Source organism: Bipolaris sorokiniana (assembly GCF_000338995.1).
Source record: "Bipolaris sorokiniana ND90Pr unplaced genomic scaffold COCSAscaffold_19, whole genome shotgun sequence".
NCBI lineage: Eukaryota > Fungi > Ascomycota > Dothideomycetes > Pleosporales > Pleosporaceae > Bipolaris > Bipolaris sorokiniana.
This window is the reverse complement of record NW_006911913.1, coordinates 356,089-371,399: the sequence shown is the minus strand read 5'-3', so window position 1 is coordinate 371,399 and position 15,311 is coordinate 356,089. Positions and strand designations below refer to the sequence as shown.

General features: G+C 52.9%; 4 protein-coding genes across 4 annotated transcripts; 1 reads left to right on the top strand and 3 right to left on the bottom strand.

Moving 5' to 3' along the window:
• Nucleotides 1–35: 35 nt before the first annotated feature.
• COCSADRAFT_176461 (uncharacterized protein) lies at nucleotides 36–4,056 on the bottom strand (the record flags this gene model as incomplete). The annotated part of the gene is made up of 5 exons (XM_007707531.1): nucleotides 36–848; nucleotides 896–1,249; nucleotides 1,298–2,307; nucleotides 2,354–3,945; nucleotides 4,049–4,056. The coding sequence occupies 5 exons, from the start codon at nucleotides 4,054–4,056 to the stop codon at nucleotides 36–38; spliced, it is 3,777 nt and encodes a 1,258-aa protein (XP_007705721.1).
• Nucleotides 4,057–4,430: 374 nt separating this feature from the next.
• COCSADRAFT_41759 (uncharacterized protein) lies at nucleotides 4,431–5,744 on the bottom strand. The gene is made up of 2 exons (XM_007707387.1): nucleotides 5,545–5,744; nucleotides 4,431–5,492 (listed from the first exon to the last, which is right to left on the bottom strand). The coding sequence occupies exons 1-2, from the start codon at nucleotides 5,675–5,677 to the stop codon at nucleotides 4,522–4,524; spliced, it is 1,104 nt and encodes a 367-aa protein (XP_007705577.1). The 5' UTR covers nucleotides 5,678–5,744; the 3' UTR covers nucleotides 4,431–4,521.
• Nucleotides 5,745–5,794: 50 nt separating this feature from the next.
• Nucleotides 5,795–9,632, top strand: COCSADRAFT_194566 (uncharacterized protein). The gene is made up of 5 exons (XM_007707530.1): nucleotides 5,795–6,338; nucleotides 6,390–6,795; nucleotides 6,888–8,130; nucleotides 8,184–8,737; nucleotides 8,787–9,632. The coding sequence occupies exons 1-5, from the start codon at nucleotides 6,177–6,179 to the stop codon at nucleotides 9,434–9,436; spliced, it is 3,015 nt and encodes a 1,004-aa protein (XP_007705720.1). The 5' UTR covers nucleotides 5,795–6,176; the 3' UTR covers nucleotides 9,437–9,632.
• COCSADRAFT_185682 (uncharacterized protein) lies at nucleotides 9,609–15,275 on the bottom strand. Its single transcript, XM_007707529.1, has 3 exons — nucleotides 14,795–15,275; nucleotides 10,364–14,729; nucleotides 9,609–10,312 (listed from the first exon to the last, which is right to left on the bottom strand). Exons 1-3 carry the CDS (start codon nucleotides 15,169–15,171, stop codon nucleotides 9,755–9,757), a joined length of 5,301 nt encoding a protein of 1,766 aa, XP_007705719.1. The 5' UTR covers nucleotides 15,172–15,275; the 3' UTR covers nucleotides 9,609–9,754.
• Nucleotides 15,276–15,311: the final 36 nt, after the last annotated feature.

Genomic DNA, 15,311 nt, shown 5'->3' with positions numbered 1-15,311 from the left:
TCTTTACCAAGAGAAACCCACGAACAGAATTAATTTTAAAAAATATCCTCCAAACCAGCCTCATCCCACGAAGTTTCGCCCTTCGCAACACGGTCTCTAATCTTCCAGTACTCGTGGTTGAAAACCCAGTACTCCTCACCAGTAATCTCGCACGTGCCCTTTGTGAACCATCTAGGCTGGAACTCTTTACCCTCTGCTTCTCGTTGCCGTCTTGTAGCACGCTGCTTCTCTTCTACGCGGTTCTTTTCGGTGGCTGCAAAGTCGTACTCACCATCTTCCATGGCGCGCTGATCAGGCCGGAGTCGAGTGTCTGTTGGGGCAATGATTGGGCGCAACTTATCGTTGATGGCGTTGAGCGTCACGACAAACGGAGTAAGATTGAAGGGTATGCCGGTTGGACGTTCGTGGCACTGCCAGACGAGGAAAGCCTTGTTGTCATCTTGTTTTGATGGCTTACCGCCCTTGTCAATGTCTGCATCCTCAAAGCCAGGGGTGAATCTAGCGTAGATCTTGTCATTCCACCGCCCGCCGATGCTCCAGCGCACTCGGCCTTCTGCATCCATGACTTTTCCGACAACCTGGTATGCTGAAGAGGCTTTCCAGCCACGGGGTTTGAAATCCAGCAAACACTTCTCCCCAGTAGTCCAATTGGTGATTTCCATGAGACCGTAGTTGTCGATGACGGGATTTCCGGTAATGATACCGATGACGGTAGATGTGACCTTCTTCCACGTGTACATTTCTTCTTTTCCGCCTGTTGCAGACGGTCGCAGTCGCAGGAACCAAGTACCCAATGGATTAATATCGAAGGATTTGCCGTAAAACTTTGACTTTACTGCCGACTCGCCCTATATATCGTCAGATGATGCTATAAAGCTTGAATTCCACAACGTACATAGTAATCCCACTTCTTGGACTCTGCAAAGGCAGCACCAACGGGTGGATGATGGCTGACCTGCTCAATGAAGAAGCGGTAGCCCTTGTCCGCTCTGGCATACTCATAAGTCTCAGCAAGGAGGGGATTGAAAGGCTTAGCAACACGCCCAATAGTAGAAGCGTATTCGGAAGCCGCAAATGCAGCGACATAAAGCAGTCGTTCCGTGGAGTCTGATCGTTCGGCAGCAGTGTCTAGAAGATCAGTGTATTCCATATCCTCGGCCACACGTTGGAGTAGCGATGTTGGCTCGTTGAAGGATACCGGCAGTGTCATCTTGGTCATGTCCTTGCCAATCATGGACTTGAGAATTCCCTAGCCAGTTGTTAGTATTGTGTAAAGTGGCAGTGAGATTGAACATACCCAAAGTGAAATCTTCGGCCTGTCATCTGCATCCATTGCCAGTCGCTTTCGTGGACCATCTTCGTAGCCTGTCCACGCAGTGGCAATCTCCATAGACTTTTTCTCCAATGGATCTTCGGAAGAGTCCGGGGCGCTGCTTTCCCCCTCTTGAGGAACGCTGGGAGCGGGCATCTCCACAACCTCGACTTCGCCAGCACCGATTGCATCGAAGAACTCTTCGTCATCTTCAGACTCAGAGTCGGAAATGTGGGCTGCAATGTCTGCCAGGGTAGCCTTTTTCCTAATTTTTTGGTTTTGGGTGAATGCACCTACGGGCGCTGTCGCCTCCTTTTGTTGCGCACCGTCTTCTTGTGCATCAGCAAATTCATCTTCGTCTTGCTTTGCTTGTGTTCCAGCTTCAGTTTTCTCAAAGCCTTCCAACGCTTCCCGGAGTGCTCTTTTCTGCTTTCGCCGCTTTTCCTCCGACTCACCTATCCTATTCTCAAGCTCTTCTTGCTCCTTTGCGACCTTGGCCATGCTCTCTTCCCACATGCGACGCACATTGGCTTCGCGATCTAGTCGGTATTGCCAGTAAGCATCACGGTCCCTGGATATTCTGAGAAGATCTCCAATTAGTCCTTTGAGGTTGCCAATGGCTGATTCGTACGAGGCCAGCGCCTGCAACATCATAGGGTCAGAAATCTGCATATTAGGCGATCGTTCCTTTTCTGTCTGCAGTGCTGCAGAAACCGATGTCAACAAATCAAGCTGTAGCTTCGCGGACTGCGCAGTGATGTTGAAGGCATCCTTGCTCTGCGGCTTCATCTCGTGACTGCTCGAATCGTCCCCATACTCATCATCGTCGTCGTCATCGCCGGCAACGGTCGCTGTTCCCATGTGACTGACCAGTCTATCAAGACCCTGGCTGTGCATGCTAGGCTCATAGACGCTACCGGGGTCTTCTGTGACACTAACCGCAGTTCGTGAAGACGTAGTATCGACACTGTTCAAAGGAATGTTTAGATTGGATGCTGGGATATGTTAGTATGTAGAGAGACCTCTTCTAGAGCAACTTACTGGTCGGATGCTGCTTGGAGCTGCTGGCTATCTTGGAGCTCCCAAGGCTAGAAGAGTCACCCTCGCCCTTGATTTGCTTAATCTTGGCCTGCTTGAGCATCTCTTGGTCCTGAGTAGCCCGCTTTTCTTCTTCGCGCGCTTCGTCCTTGGCCCACTGGATTGCGTTGTTCAATGCCCAGTACCATCGTTTGGCCTCGACTTGATGGTTTGCCTTGAGATGGTACTTTACAGACGACTTGCCTTGAATCTCAAAGCGCTGCTTGTCTTGGGGATCCATGTACAGCTTGGCGATGCGCATGTTAATCGCACCACGGCATGCAGATGCCGTATCATCTTGGTGCTTGTAGTAGCTCAGCACACCATCTTCAAGGACGAACCAACGTAGTTTGTAGCCAGTCGTATAGTTTGTCCACTTCTTCAGGTATCCCTTCATCTCGCGCGACTCCTTGACGCCCATTCCAACCTCTGCAGCTGATTGTCCTGGTGGTACACCGGCGAGGATGGTCTTCTCCTGTATTCCTCTTTGTGCCGCTGCAGCGGCGGGTGATCGCTTCAAGATTGCGCGGGTACGGTCATCCTTGGTGTAGTCCTGAGGAAGCTTACCCTTGCGATCGCGGCGAAATGGGTCGGCTCCGTTCAACAAGAGCAGCTGAGCCAGCTTGACATCCTTTTTCTTTGCAGCTTCATGCAGAAGTGTGCCTCCAGCGTCGACGACAACCGGGTCGGTCGCTAGCTCGCCGCCATTGACATCGAGAGTGCTCTTAACCCGGTTATCCTGGAGGATCTTCTCCAGCGCATCCATGTCCCCTGACATGACCATTTGTTGTATCTTCTTTACGTACGTGTCGATGAAGATGGACCGCGACAGCTGCAGGGCCTGGAAAATGTCTGGTGTACGGGCGAGATCTAACGGGGTTTGGCCGTTGTAGTTGGTCACCGAGTCATTGATGCCAGGCTGGTCGAGTAGCATGCGCACAACTGCAGTGCGACCAAGTATGGCAGCAAGGTGGAGCGGTGTGTTGCCATCGCGGTCGCGGCCGTTGATATCGACAGGTGAGTCGGACGACGCAGTGACGTTTGACAGGACGAATTCAATTACTGGTAGCTCTGCACACTGTATGGCTAAGTGCAGGATTGAAGTTCCCTCTGTGCGTGTATTGGGGAGCTGTATTGACGACCTGCTGCTCTCGCCATCGGCTGGGCTTGACTGCTCCCGGATTGCGCGCGATATAGCTGCCGTATCGCCATTTCGCAGCGACTCAAAAACTCTAAACAGTTTCACAGACTGCTCGATGGATGTTGCCTTTGTGGGAGAGGTGGGTGTCTGCTGGATGCTGGGAGACGAGGGACTGAGTGCGTCTTGGCTTGGGCCGGGGCCGGACATGCTAGTGGAAAGATGCGGGTTCTTTTTGGAGAGACTGCGGCCGTGTCCCGAGGCGTTGTGTCCTTTGATCTGAGCAGCGTGCTGCGAGGTGGCCGATGTAGCTGAACCTGGGGGAGAGTTGTCACTAGGTTCGGGTGTGTCGCCGTCGGGCCTTGACGACACGCGGGACAGGAGGTTCTTCACACTGGCCGACTTGGAGCGCTTGTGCCTGTGTAAGTAGGCAGTCAGCGATGACCTTTAGCAGCTGCAAGCCGTGTCTTGTACACTGATCCCCGCCATGACGACTGGCAGGCTTGGGGCTGGGCACTTACCCTTCCATGGCCGCTTGATTGGCCGACCAGCCCAGAGATACAGCAAAGCGCGTGTAGGATGTCAGCAAAGACGGAAGGGTTTTGCGGGTTTGGTGTTCAATTGACGTTGATTAGACTGCACAAAGGAAGACCGTACAACCGATGAATGCACTATGTGTGTGCTTGACAGCCAGGCTTCGTATAGGGTCTGGGCTTTGCTTGCGGCTAGGGAAGCTGATAGCGGGGCGCTCGTCAAGCTTGGGGTTTCGTCAGAGGCGCGGGCTCACCAGCCACAACAGCCACATCAGCCAATCATGGCCGTCGACGTGCATGCAGCCTCAACGGGCGGGGCCTGGGGTGTTCTGCTAGCCAATCACGTGCCTCGGAGCTTTGCACGTCGCCGCTGCCTACCATGCCCTCGTCGTCCAAGATTCTCTCGACTGAAGCAATTGATATGTTATGTTACATACACTAATTTACACTCGTCTGGCACCTTATGACACGTTCCCGCTAACTAGAACAATGGCGCTTCCTAGCTGTCGCCGCAGGTCCTCCCTTTGCACATCGTGTGTGTCTTCTACCTCACCCCACTGCACTGTCTGCCACTTGACCTCCAAACTGCTTGCCTCGGCCGCTTCGTTGATACCAAAGCGACTACCCTCAGCGGCGGACCGTGATTGCGCAAATACCTCACTCCATTCATGCACCAGCCGTGCGCTGACGAGCAGGCTCTTGGATGCCAGCACTGCCCGCTCCAGCCCCGCAAGCTCATAGGCGGGGAGACCTGCACACCACCCGCGAATTACTTCCTGCGTCATCTTGGGCTGCTCCACGGGGATGATAGAGTTGGGGTCGAGCGTGGGCTTGATCTCGATACCAGGGAACACGTGTGTCTGGAGATATGCAATGATGTCCGTAGCCACCTCTTCCTGGATCTGGCGCAGCGTCTTCCCGTCCTGCAGCGTGTCGTTGATGACCTTTTCGGGCGCCCAGCAGAGCAGAGTGTCGGTAGCGAGCACACGCATAAAGTAGGCGAGGATGTCGTTCCGGATGTTGGACTGCCCCGCCTTGTCCGCCGCCTCAATGTCAATGGCACGCGCAGCTAGCGAGGTCATGGGTATGTAGTCGTTCTTGAGCGCCTGCTGTGCGCTCATGAGAAGGTCCCATTCGAGGGCAATGGCAGCCGCGAGCTGGGGCTTGGAGGCGGGGACGGTGAGGATCTGCTTGTTAGGCATTCGAACGGGGCGGTGATCGAGGAAGACCTGCAGGCCGCCATCCGTCTCCTTGACCGAGACGTCTTTCCAGAAGCGCTTGGCCAGCATGCTCTTTGGCTTGTTGGAGGGGGTGTAGGACTCGCGCATCTCGCGCGCCTGCTTCATCATGTCGGCCTGCCGCCTCTTCCTCGCAACCCGTTGCGCTGCATCTGAAGGTTGGGCCTGGGGCGTCTCAGGTGGTGGACCGGGCACTGTGCGGCGTCAATGGGTGAATGGGCACATGTGGTGCAAAGTCGTGCGTACCTGACGGGTGAGGCAGAGGCGTGGCGCCCCGCGCAGCCGATGTGTGCAGACATTGGCATAACAGCGGCCTACTGTAGACTCGCTGTGGTGCAGCTAGGCGGATCTTTGCCAGTGCTGGGCGGATCGACTCCATGGTGGCTGGGGGTGGGATGGATTGTATGGTATGGCCGACAATGATGGGACGTCGAGTAGGCCCGGCGCGGCGACTTTTTTCCTTGCCTGGTGCGCGGACATAGCGCCTTGTGAAATCTGGGGTTCTCCGCTCCACACGCACACGCACACGCACACGCCGCACACGCAAGCCGCACCACCGCTCACCTCACCACCCCCGTCCACCCCTTCTCGGTACTCGGGTGCTCCGTACTTACACTACTACATACACCTGCACCTCCAAGTAGTCGTTGCAGCATCAGTCGATGGACCCACGCCGGCGCCTCTGAACATGCGCCTGCTTCCCCACAGCTTCTCGTCCCTCTGCATGTTCTCCACCCTCTGGTCTGGCTCGTCTCCGGTCGGCCGTTGACGCGCTTCTGGCTGTCGCTACCCCACCCAGCACCTGCTCCCCTGCATCGCCGCATCCCGCCTTTGATGCGGCCCCTTCCGCCCATCTCTAGCCTCAAACTCTGCTTTTCATGAATCAAGCGGCTTCTCCGCCGGCCTCTGCGAATGCTGCCGTGCCCCAGCCCAAGCCTATCCGCTTCGTCACCAACCATGACGGGCCCTATGCCAAGCGCCGTCGCATCAACTCCGCCTGCTTGACATGTCGAAAGAAGAAGACGCGCTGTTCCGGTGAGGTCAGCCATATCTGGATTACAGCCATTGACACTGACGGTAGAATAGGTGAGCGCCCGGTTTGTGGTACCTGCACCCAAAACAAGCACGAGTGCGCTGGCTACGGCGACGACAATGGCACGGGCGATGCGCAGAAGAATAGCAAAAAGGTTCCCTCCCGACGAGCGAGCATAGTATCCAACAACAGCACCTCGGCCCTGAAAAATGAGACTCCTATCGATCCCCAGCTTACGCGACCCTCTATCCAACACACTACCTCCCAAGCGTCTGACTCCAGCACCGTCAATCCGTCACCCAAATTGGATATCGCCACTGGCAGTTCCGGCCTGACTTTGAGCACGCGCAATAGGATGCCGTACTTTCGGTACTTTGGCCCCACCGCCATTGTGCCTGGCCTGAGACAAATGGTCGTCAAGGTGCGCGGGAAACAACACGGAAGTGCGCAGACTACATCCGATCGTACGTATTACCCCGGCTTAGGCGTTGAATATTGTCATGTGCAAAATCTATCGCCTAAACAATTGAACCTGAACTGCTGCTGACTTTACCAGCGCACATTATCGAATCCTCACCTGCTCAGCCTTCTGTCGGGTCGCCACCTGCACAAGAAGCTCGTACCCCGCTAGAGATACCCGTATACGATGCTTCGTCTATGTCTCCGAGTCCGCTCATCACCCATCTCTGCAAGGTCTTCTTCACCCACCTCGGCTGCTCATTCCCGTTCCTGCAAAGAGAAAGGTTCATGCGCGACTTGGAGGAGAAGCAAGTGGATGCCATACTTGTAGACGCCGTTTGTGCCTTGGCGGCCCGTTTCTCGGCACATCCCATGTTGACGGGCAACAACAACGATCACAAAGACAGTGAGAACGAAAGCTCCATGCTTCAACCCTCGGAATACGGCCAGGCATTTGCGCAAAGAGCAAAGTCCGCAATTCCAGACGCCTTTCCATGTCCCAGTGTGGCTGTGGTGCAAGCTGCTCTTCTCCTCGCTTACGACGAATTCGGCGCAAGCCGTGATAGTGGCCTGTGGATGTATCTTGGAATAGCTATTCGCATGGCTCAAGATTTGGGAATGCAGTCTGTAGGAGGTCTCAAGTATGAAGGTCGCCACGGGCCAACGCCGAGCTCGGTCAAGAGTAACACAGAAGAGTCACGGCCGTCGGAACAGTCTGCGTCAAAAGACAGTCGTCAAAAGAGCGCCGAAGAACAAGAGCAGCGGGCGGCTGAACGTGAGAGATTGGACACTTTCTGGTCAATCTTCTTCCTGGATCGAGTCATTTCATCTGGCACCGGGCGTCCAGTCACCCTGCGCGACCGCGACATTGAAATTTCTTTCCCTTCTCTAGACGAGGTCGATTCTTCTGGATGGCCACTGCCCTACCCTGCTTTGATTCGGGTTATCCACCTGTATGGACGCGTGACTGATTTGCTGAATCGCATCAGAAGTGCTGCTGACGTCACACCAGAACTTCACAAACAATTAGGAGTTTGGGAAGACCGACTGACCAACATCTATCAGAACCTCTCGCCTAAGCTGCACTTTAATGCTGTAAACTTCCAGCAATACGTCAAGCTAAATCAGGGAACAAACTTCTTATTGCTCCACTGCTGGTTCCATACGCTCATCGTTCTGCTGCACCAACCGACACTCTTAAGAACTTTCGAGGGTACGCCTCAGCCACAATCCAATCATAGCCGAGAATTGTCAATGTCTTCTGCAAAGACTGTTGCCGATATACTAGCTTTCACAGAGCTTATAGATGTGAAGACTGGCATGGGTAATCCGTTTACTAGGTTTGTGCTTCCATGTCCTACCTGTCTCAATGGTGAAACTAACACTGCTTTAGTCAGCCTATATACATCGCTGCGTGTGCCTTTCTCAAGGAGACGGCTATCCACTCTGCATCGTCTCAACCCCATTCCCGTCCTACAAGCCCTAATCGAAATGAAGACAATGACCAGAAAGCATCCATTGGCAACTCGCTTGACCGTCTTGACACTGCCAGTTCTTCCGTCAACGATCGCGAACAGAAGCAGACTGCCGCCAAGCATACACTGCTTGCGTCTGCTGCCAACCAAAACTACCAACGTTGCTACCGTGCTCTAAAGGCCCTTGAGACCTACTGGGCAGGGGTCAAGTACATCATGACCGTGCTCGATCAAAAGGCGAAGGGGGTTTGCGATCCCCTGCTTTACACTGCGGAAGAGATGGAGAGCGCTTTAGAGGCACCCCGACCGGAACCATCATTCACTAGCCCGGGCTGGAGAAGGAAGCTTAGTTGGGGCACATACTTGACGGCCCAGAACTCGGACGCGGATGTTGCTAAGATGGCAGCTGCAATCAGGAAAGGCGCGCGATCTCCAAAGTTGCCTGGCTCTCCAATGGTGCACCCTAGTCAAGGTATATAACTCATCCTGACATTTTGAACATCTCATTAACTCGTGCGTAGCGATAGGATGGTCACTTACTGGGACCATGAACTCGCCTTCGACCAACGTGGCCGTCATGTACACTTCAGAGAACGGCGAAGGTCGAACCACAAAGCCACCGCCTCCCCACCAAACACCAGCCAGCGCACAACCTTCCATCGCATCCCTGATATCAGACCCACCCATCAAATTTGAGTCACAACAGTCCTTAACATCACCACCCGGTATCTCACGCTTCAGCTCATCATCGATGCCCCCACCCCTAACCAACCAAGCCTACAGCAATATGCCTAACCCCGACCCCGTCATGGTCTCAGACGCTGACCTCCTGCTCAACCTACACTCCCCCTTCTCCGGCAATTCCCCCGCTGCAGTCCGAACCCCGATCCCCACCCAACAACCTTTCACGCGTGCCCCTTCGCAAATGCAACCTCCACCCCCGCAAAACGATTTTTCACCCACCTTCACCACGTTTCACGCCCCGTCGGATCATGCTTTTGGGGATATGGTTATTGATACCCAAGATGTCGATATGTCGCTGCTTGGCGCGGATATGATGCCCTGGGATCTCGAGTATTTGCCACATGATATGCTGTCGTTTGGCGATGCGTCGTTTGGGGGTTCTGGATTTGGAGGAGGTGATGGGACGGGTGGGAACGCGCCTGAATGAGTGAGGTGAAATGAGTGTTTGTGGGGGTATCCTTGGCCGCAATCTTTTATGATTGCCGAAATTTTTAACATGTATGATAAGAGGGTTTATGTATCGATGGAGTAAGTAATATTGAGGGGGATTTGACCAAGAAAGATAAGCGAGGGGGGTAGTTTTTGGCATGTTAGGTTTATGATACCATTTGTTAATTCTTGTTCATTTTTTCCCATTGTATTATGTAATGATTTTTCGAAGATACTTGAACACAGCACCAAAATCTAGTCAAATAACGCATAACATACTCATTTCCTTTTTTCTACAAGTACAATTCAAACACTACTACTGCAACATGCCCTCCAAACTCTCCCCGAGTACCTCCTCCATCCCGTTCTTCCATCGCTGACACTCCCGCTCAACAATCTCATCATCATCCTCCATAAGCTCACTAATGAACGGCAGCATCTCAGGTAACAAGCCCAACCACTCCTCGCCCAACCTCCGCGTAAGACTCTGCTCGCAAAGCACAGTCGCCAAGCGCGTATTTCGGTCCTCGCTGCGCATATTCTTGAGCAAGATGCTGTTCATCTCGCGGTGGTTCTCCATGCTGGATGAGGAAGCGGCGGCGAGATCGGTGATGGTGGTGATAACGTTGTTGGTGTTGTTTTCCGGGGTGGAAGATGAGGCTGAGGGAAGGGAGAGGAGGGAAAGAAGAGGAGGCATCATGGTGCCGAAGTGGGAGGGGGCTTGCCAGAAGCCGTCTTGGTCGTGCTGGAACGATTTTTGAAGCGCAGAGAGGACGGCGGTGCGAGTCGAGACTTCCGTGTCGTTTTTGGCGAGGTGGGTGAGAATTTTAGCGGAAGGCTCGATTATGTAGCTTGAGTAGCTTGTTACAAGGGACTGGATGGGTGTTAGCGGCTGTAGATGGTGAGGGTCTGGAATGATGCATACCTTGAATTTGTCGAAGAAAGCTGCAAGGAACTTGTAGAAGGTGATGGCGCGTTGAGGCTTGGCGGGCAATGGGCCTTCTTGGTCTACAAGCTGCACGAAGAAAGGTCGGAATGTGGCGTCACTGAGCTTGAGAACCATCGCGATGACTGATTCAATCAGCGTTGCTTCGAGTTGCTCAGTTTCTTCCTCGTCAATCTCTTCTTCAGTCTCCGATTGGAGAGTGTCTCGCATACGGAATGTTTGCAGGAACAAGCTGAATAGTGGCGAGCTCGCCTTGACAAGTTTGGCCTTGGTCTGAGCATTGATAGTGGACTGCAAAAGTTGGAGCTGTTCGAACAAGGCGTCGAAACCTTGGGAGGCGGCATTTGACCACGTCGCCTTGATAGAAGAAAAGACTTCTTGTCCACTGAGATGCTGCGATACACTCTGGTAGAAGCTAGCGCGGGTTTCATCGCAAGCATCCTCCAGGTCAGCAGCAGCAGAACGTTGAGACAACCGCAAAGCGGTATCCAAGTACTCCCGCGAGAAGATATATCCCAGACGGTCGACAATGTTTGCAAGCAGAGTAAATACAGCATTGTGAAGGCCAGCCTTTTCTTCATCAATCGCGTTCGACAAGTACTCAAACGCAATGGGAACGATTGTAGGTAGTAGCGAGATGGCCTCATCCTCAAGAACGTCAATGACAGATGTCAGACAGATCAAAGACAAGATGCGGATTCTGTCGTCGCTGCTTGATAACGATTCAGAGCCGGCAATGGTTTGAGCCACCGAGGATACAGCAGATACATCCTTCTTGCCGAAGCGCTCAATAATGCGATCGATGCAGCTGACCGAGACCATCTTCGCATCCATCTCAGATGTCTGTTGCAGAAGCGTCTGAACGTTAGGCAAGAAAGAGATGAGTGCTTCTACAGACTTGCGATCATTCTGTTTGGCAGAGCCCGCTCGAAGCTCGACTGACTTGATTGCAGCGACCTGCACATGAGAGTCTGTGCTGGAGAGGAGCAACTCAGCAGACTTGATGAGATCGGTCGTCGGCAAAAGATCCAGACAACTGGCGAGAACACGGCTGCATCCTGCATACGTCTTTGAGTTCGACGCCAGTTTCTTGGAAAGATGGATGGTGGTTTCGATAATGTCTGCAAAGATCCTTCGTGGCCTTTCCGGGTCGTCCTTCTTTCGGTACGCTCTGGTGACGTGTGCCTTTACCTTGTCGTCCAGGGCCAGATCGGTCAAGCATGTAAACATGCTTTGGATTCCCGAATCAAACTTGTTCTCCTTTGCCTTTTCCTTCAGTCCAAAGAGTGTCTCTGCGACCTGTGGTTTCGGTCCGGTGGCATCGGTGAGAAGATCAAGGTAACCCTTAAAAGTGACCAGGGTGTTGATAGGATCGAAGTAAAGCAATAAGTCTGCGCAGAACCTTCGTTGCTCCTTGCTATGGTACCGGTCGGCGAGTAGAGCAACAATAGCCGGGAGAGAGTCTTCGGGGCCCAATGTGCGAGCTAACTCCGCAAACAGCTTCATTCTTCTGTGTAAGGGAATGTGTTCAAACGCTGCAGTAAAACTGAGCAGCAAGTCCGAAACTCCAGCAATGAAGTCCCTGTGCTTTGAGCGAAGCGAAGCAGCCAGTTGCGGTACGACGCGGGAGATTGTCTTATCAACGACCTGAGCTGAGTAGTCATCGTGCTGTCGAAGCAGAGTAGATCCGATAAAAGTGAAGATAGGCATGAGGTTGTGCAGAATAAGATCAGGAACCCAGGAAGCGAGGTTCGAAATCAAGAGCAGGGCGCTATTCTGCACTTGTGGGCTAGAGGAGTGTCGGATGCAGTCGATCAAAAGATCTGCGCGTACTGCTGACTGGTATTCGGCAGTGTCTGGCATCTCCTTGAGTGTCTTAACAATGGGACTTAACGAACCGAGGATGATACTCTGCAGGTACACCAATTCAGATTCCGACTGCTGCTTAAGCGGTTGCATTTCAGCAAAGATGCCGAAAAGGCTCTTGAAAAGCTCTGGATGCTGCCCTGGATTAGATCCTTCGACCAACTCGAGTACCAATGTGAGTCTTCGAAGAAGTCTTTGAACGTCATCTTGAGAAGAGAGCTCGACTCGTGCCATTTCGCTTCTGCTAGTCCGTCTACGCTTCGCTGATGGTGGTCCTCCGGGCATCGCAGTGGGCGAGGGAACGCTGTCCAAGAAAGTAACAAGTATTTCGGAGTCAAGATTGACGTTGCGTAGGATCTCTATAGATTGTTCTCTGCAAAGCTTGTCGAAAGAGCCATCGCTCTCGCTCAAAGCCAAGCCCAGCATGCATTGGGCAAGGGAGTGTCGAGATTCAGATCGGAAAGCAGACCATGAAGCCTGAATCCGACCGAAAGCAGCTACTACCAACACTTCCCGCTCTTTGTTGAGTGTTCCAGAGATGATATCCTCCAACAATTGAGTACTCTTTGCCTCCCTGGGTATTATTGCAGCGAGGTGCGAGCGCTCGGCATCATCAAGGGAGATGGCTTCACTGTTGCACTGGTTTGCAACAGCATCAATTGGAAGACCACACCATTCGTTCAACAATGGAAGCACGAAGTTGGTGCGGACCGTGTCTGAGACCTTTCCACGAATGTTGAACATTGGCAGCAAACACAACCGGACTCTCAGCAAGGGCGTACAACCGGCGTGACTTGCGAAGAAGCTGAGTATAGCCGTTCGTGTTTGCATTTTGATATTTTGTTTAGGTTGGTTCTGCGACTGCGTTCCCTCGAGGACACTTCGGAGCGCAGGGATGATGAAATGTGAATCCATAACGCACTCCTCAAGCATTGGCTGGAGCATTGAGACAATAAAGATGTATACATCTTCAGGCTTCAGCTCCGAGATGTTCTTAGAAGCTTTACCGTACACGTCAGTCTTGCCCCACGACTGAGCTTTTGATCTTGCAGAGGCCTTTCGGGTCAAAAGACTGATGCAAGCAGCAGTAGACCGTCGAATGAGAGGGGAGGGGTCGGCGAGCGCATGGACAAAGTACGGTAAAAGGTTCTGCAGGGTATGAGCAACCTCTGACTTCTCGAATGACAAGGCGGCAGCGCGTAGAGCGGCGATACGAGCGGCAACCGGGCGGTTACTAGTCCAGACACGGGCAAGGAAGGATAGATAACGCGTTTGTTGAAGTGCAGCTCCCTGGTGCAGTACATCAGAGGCAAGAAATGGTTTAGCCTGTTTGGTCAATACTGCCTGCTCAAAAGCATGAGCAGCCTTGGCGAATTCTTTTTCTGATCCTGCATCGAGGAAGCTGGGAACCGTAATCTCTGGCACTTCTACAACGGGCTTTTCAGTGGCCTCGTCAACATCAACCATCTCTTCGTCAGAATCCATTTCTTGGATACTCTCAATTTCGAAAGTTTGTGCAATGGTCAGTCCGAGGGATTCCAAATCGACATTGTTCTGCTTTGCCGCATCCTGCAGCATGGATGACAGGTCCTTCGATTCGACTAGTTTGGTGGCAACCTGAAGTAACTCTCCATGCGTCTCAGAGCCTGGCGCACTGTCGCGCAGAAGTTGGGCTACTGCTGATAGTACGATTTGAATGCGGGACTTGCTGATCAGACCCGATGCGATAAGCTCATGGAAGATGGCATGGTTTTCCTCTGAGCTGACGTTGAGCGCGCCGAGCGCGCAGCCTAGTACAAGACGCTCAGCCTGACACTGCTCAGATACATTCTTGAGCCTTTGCACAAGTTGTGGCACCCTGAGGAGCTTTTTTGCAACCTTGGTCGGCAGCTGTGCCTTTGAGCGTTCGTTTGCGATGATCGCCAAGCAGCCTAGGCAGGATTGAAGTGATGTTTCGTCATGAGCTGCAATCACAGCCTCCATCAGACCATCTAAAACCTTGTCTCCGACCTTTGCCTGGTTCACCAACATGATGACGATGGCGTAGCAGGCTAGTACAGTGTCGGCTCCATTCTTGGCATGCATGCAGCTGTTGAGAACTGGAAGTAGATCCAGAACCAGCTTCTCAGTACTCTGGTCTTGGAGATGTTTTTTGCCGGAATTTGAGTTGCTCAGTATGCCGTAGATTGCCTCAACGGTGATTCCAGACCAGAAGGACAGCATGTGAGCAGCCTGGTGGCCTGCCTCCACTACCTTGGCGACATATGCATGGTAAGCCTTGAAGAATTGGGGCGTATTAATGGCTGTGTAGGCAATGGTTCGCTGGGGTACATTTGTGGGGGCCTGGATGTAAGGGAAGAGGAAGCGGATGGCATGCGATGGCTGCGGGGGTAGGATGGACAGCAGGGCGAGGAATTGGGGCGTGTTATGGTAAGGTAGGTAGGTGAAGACAAGGCATTCGGTGTTGTATTCATGGATGCTGTTTGCAATTAGCTATGCCAACAGCGCAAGCTTGTGCAGGCGAGATGGTGCTATTAAACGTACCGGAATCGCCTCACAAGCCACTCGAGGGCCTTCTCTGCTGGCTTGAGCAGCAATCGGGGGCCGACCAGCGTGATGAAAGCCTCAAGCGCAATATCAAGCTTAGAATTCTCATCCTTAGTCATTTGGGTGCGGTCTTCGGCTTTGCTCTGCTCGCTGAAGAGATTCTTGGAGAAGCACAAAAACCTCGAATCAAGCGCGCACAGCTCCCGATAGCCCTCGTAGCATATTAAATAGACATTTTCAAATGACTGCGATGCGGCGATCTTGGGTTCGAATAGCAGAGATTTGCCATGTGCCGCTTTCTGCGCGCGCAGGTCGAGCTGGTGGGTGCTCGAGGCCGCGATGGTCGCGAGCTGTTTCTGAAGCGCCGTCGCCATTTCTGGGAATTTTTCGTGTCGCACAAGATATCAACGTTTTTTTTCGAAAATCCCAGAAGCCATAAGACACTGCGAAATAGTGTGGAGGTTGTCGTGGCGGGTTGGATGGGAAAGCTTGAGGATGGTGATGCGCATTCAAA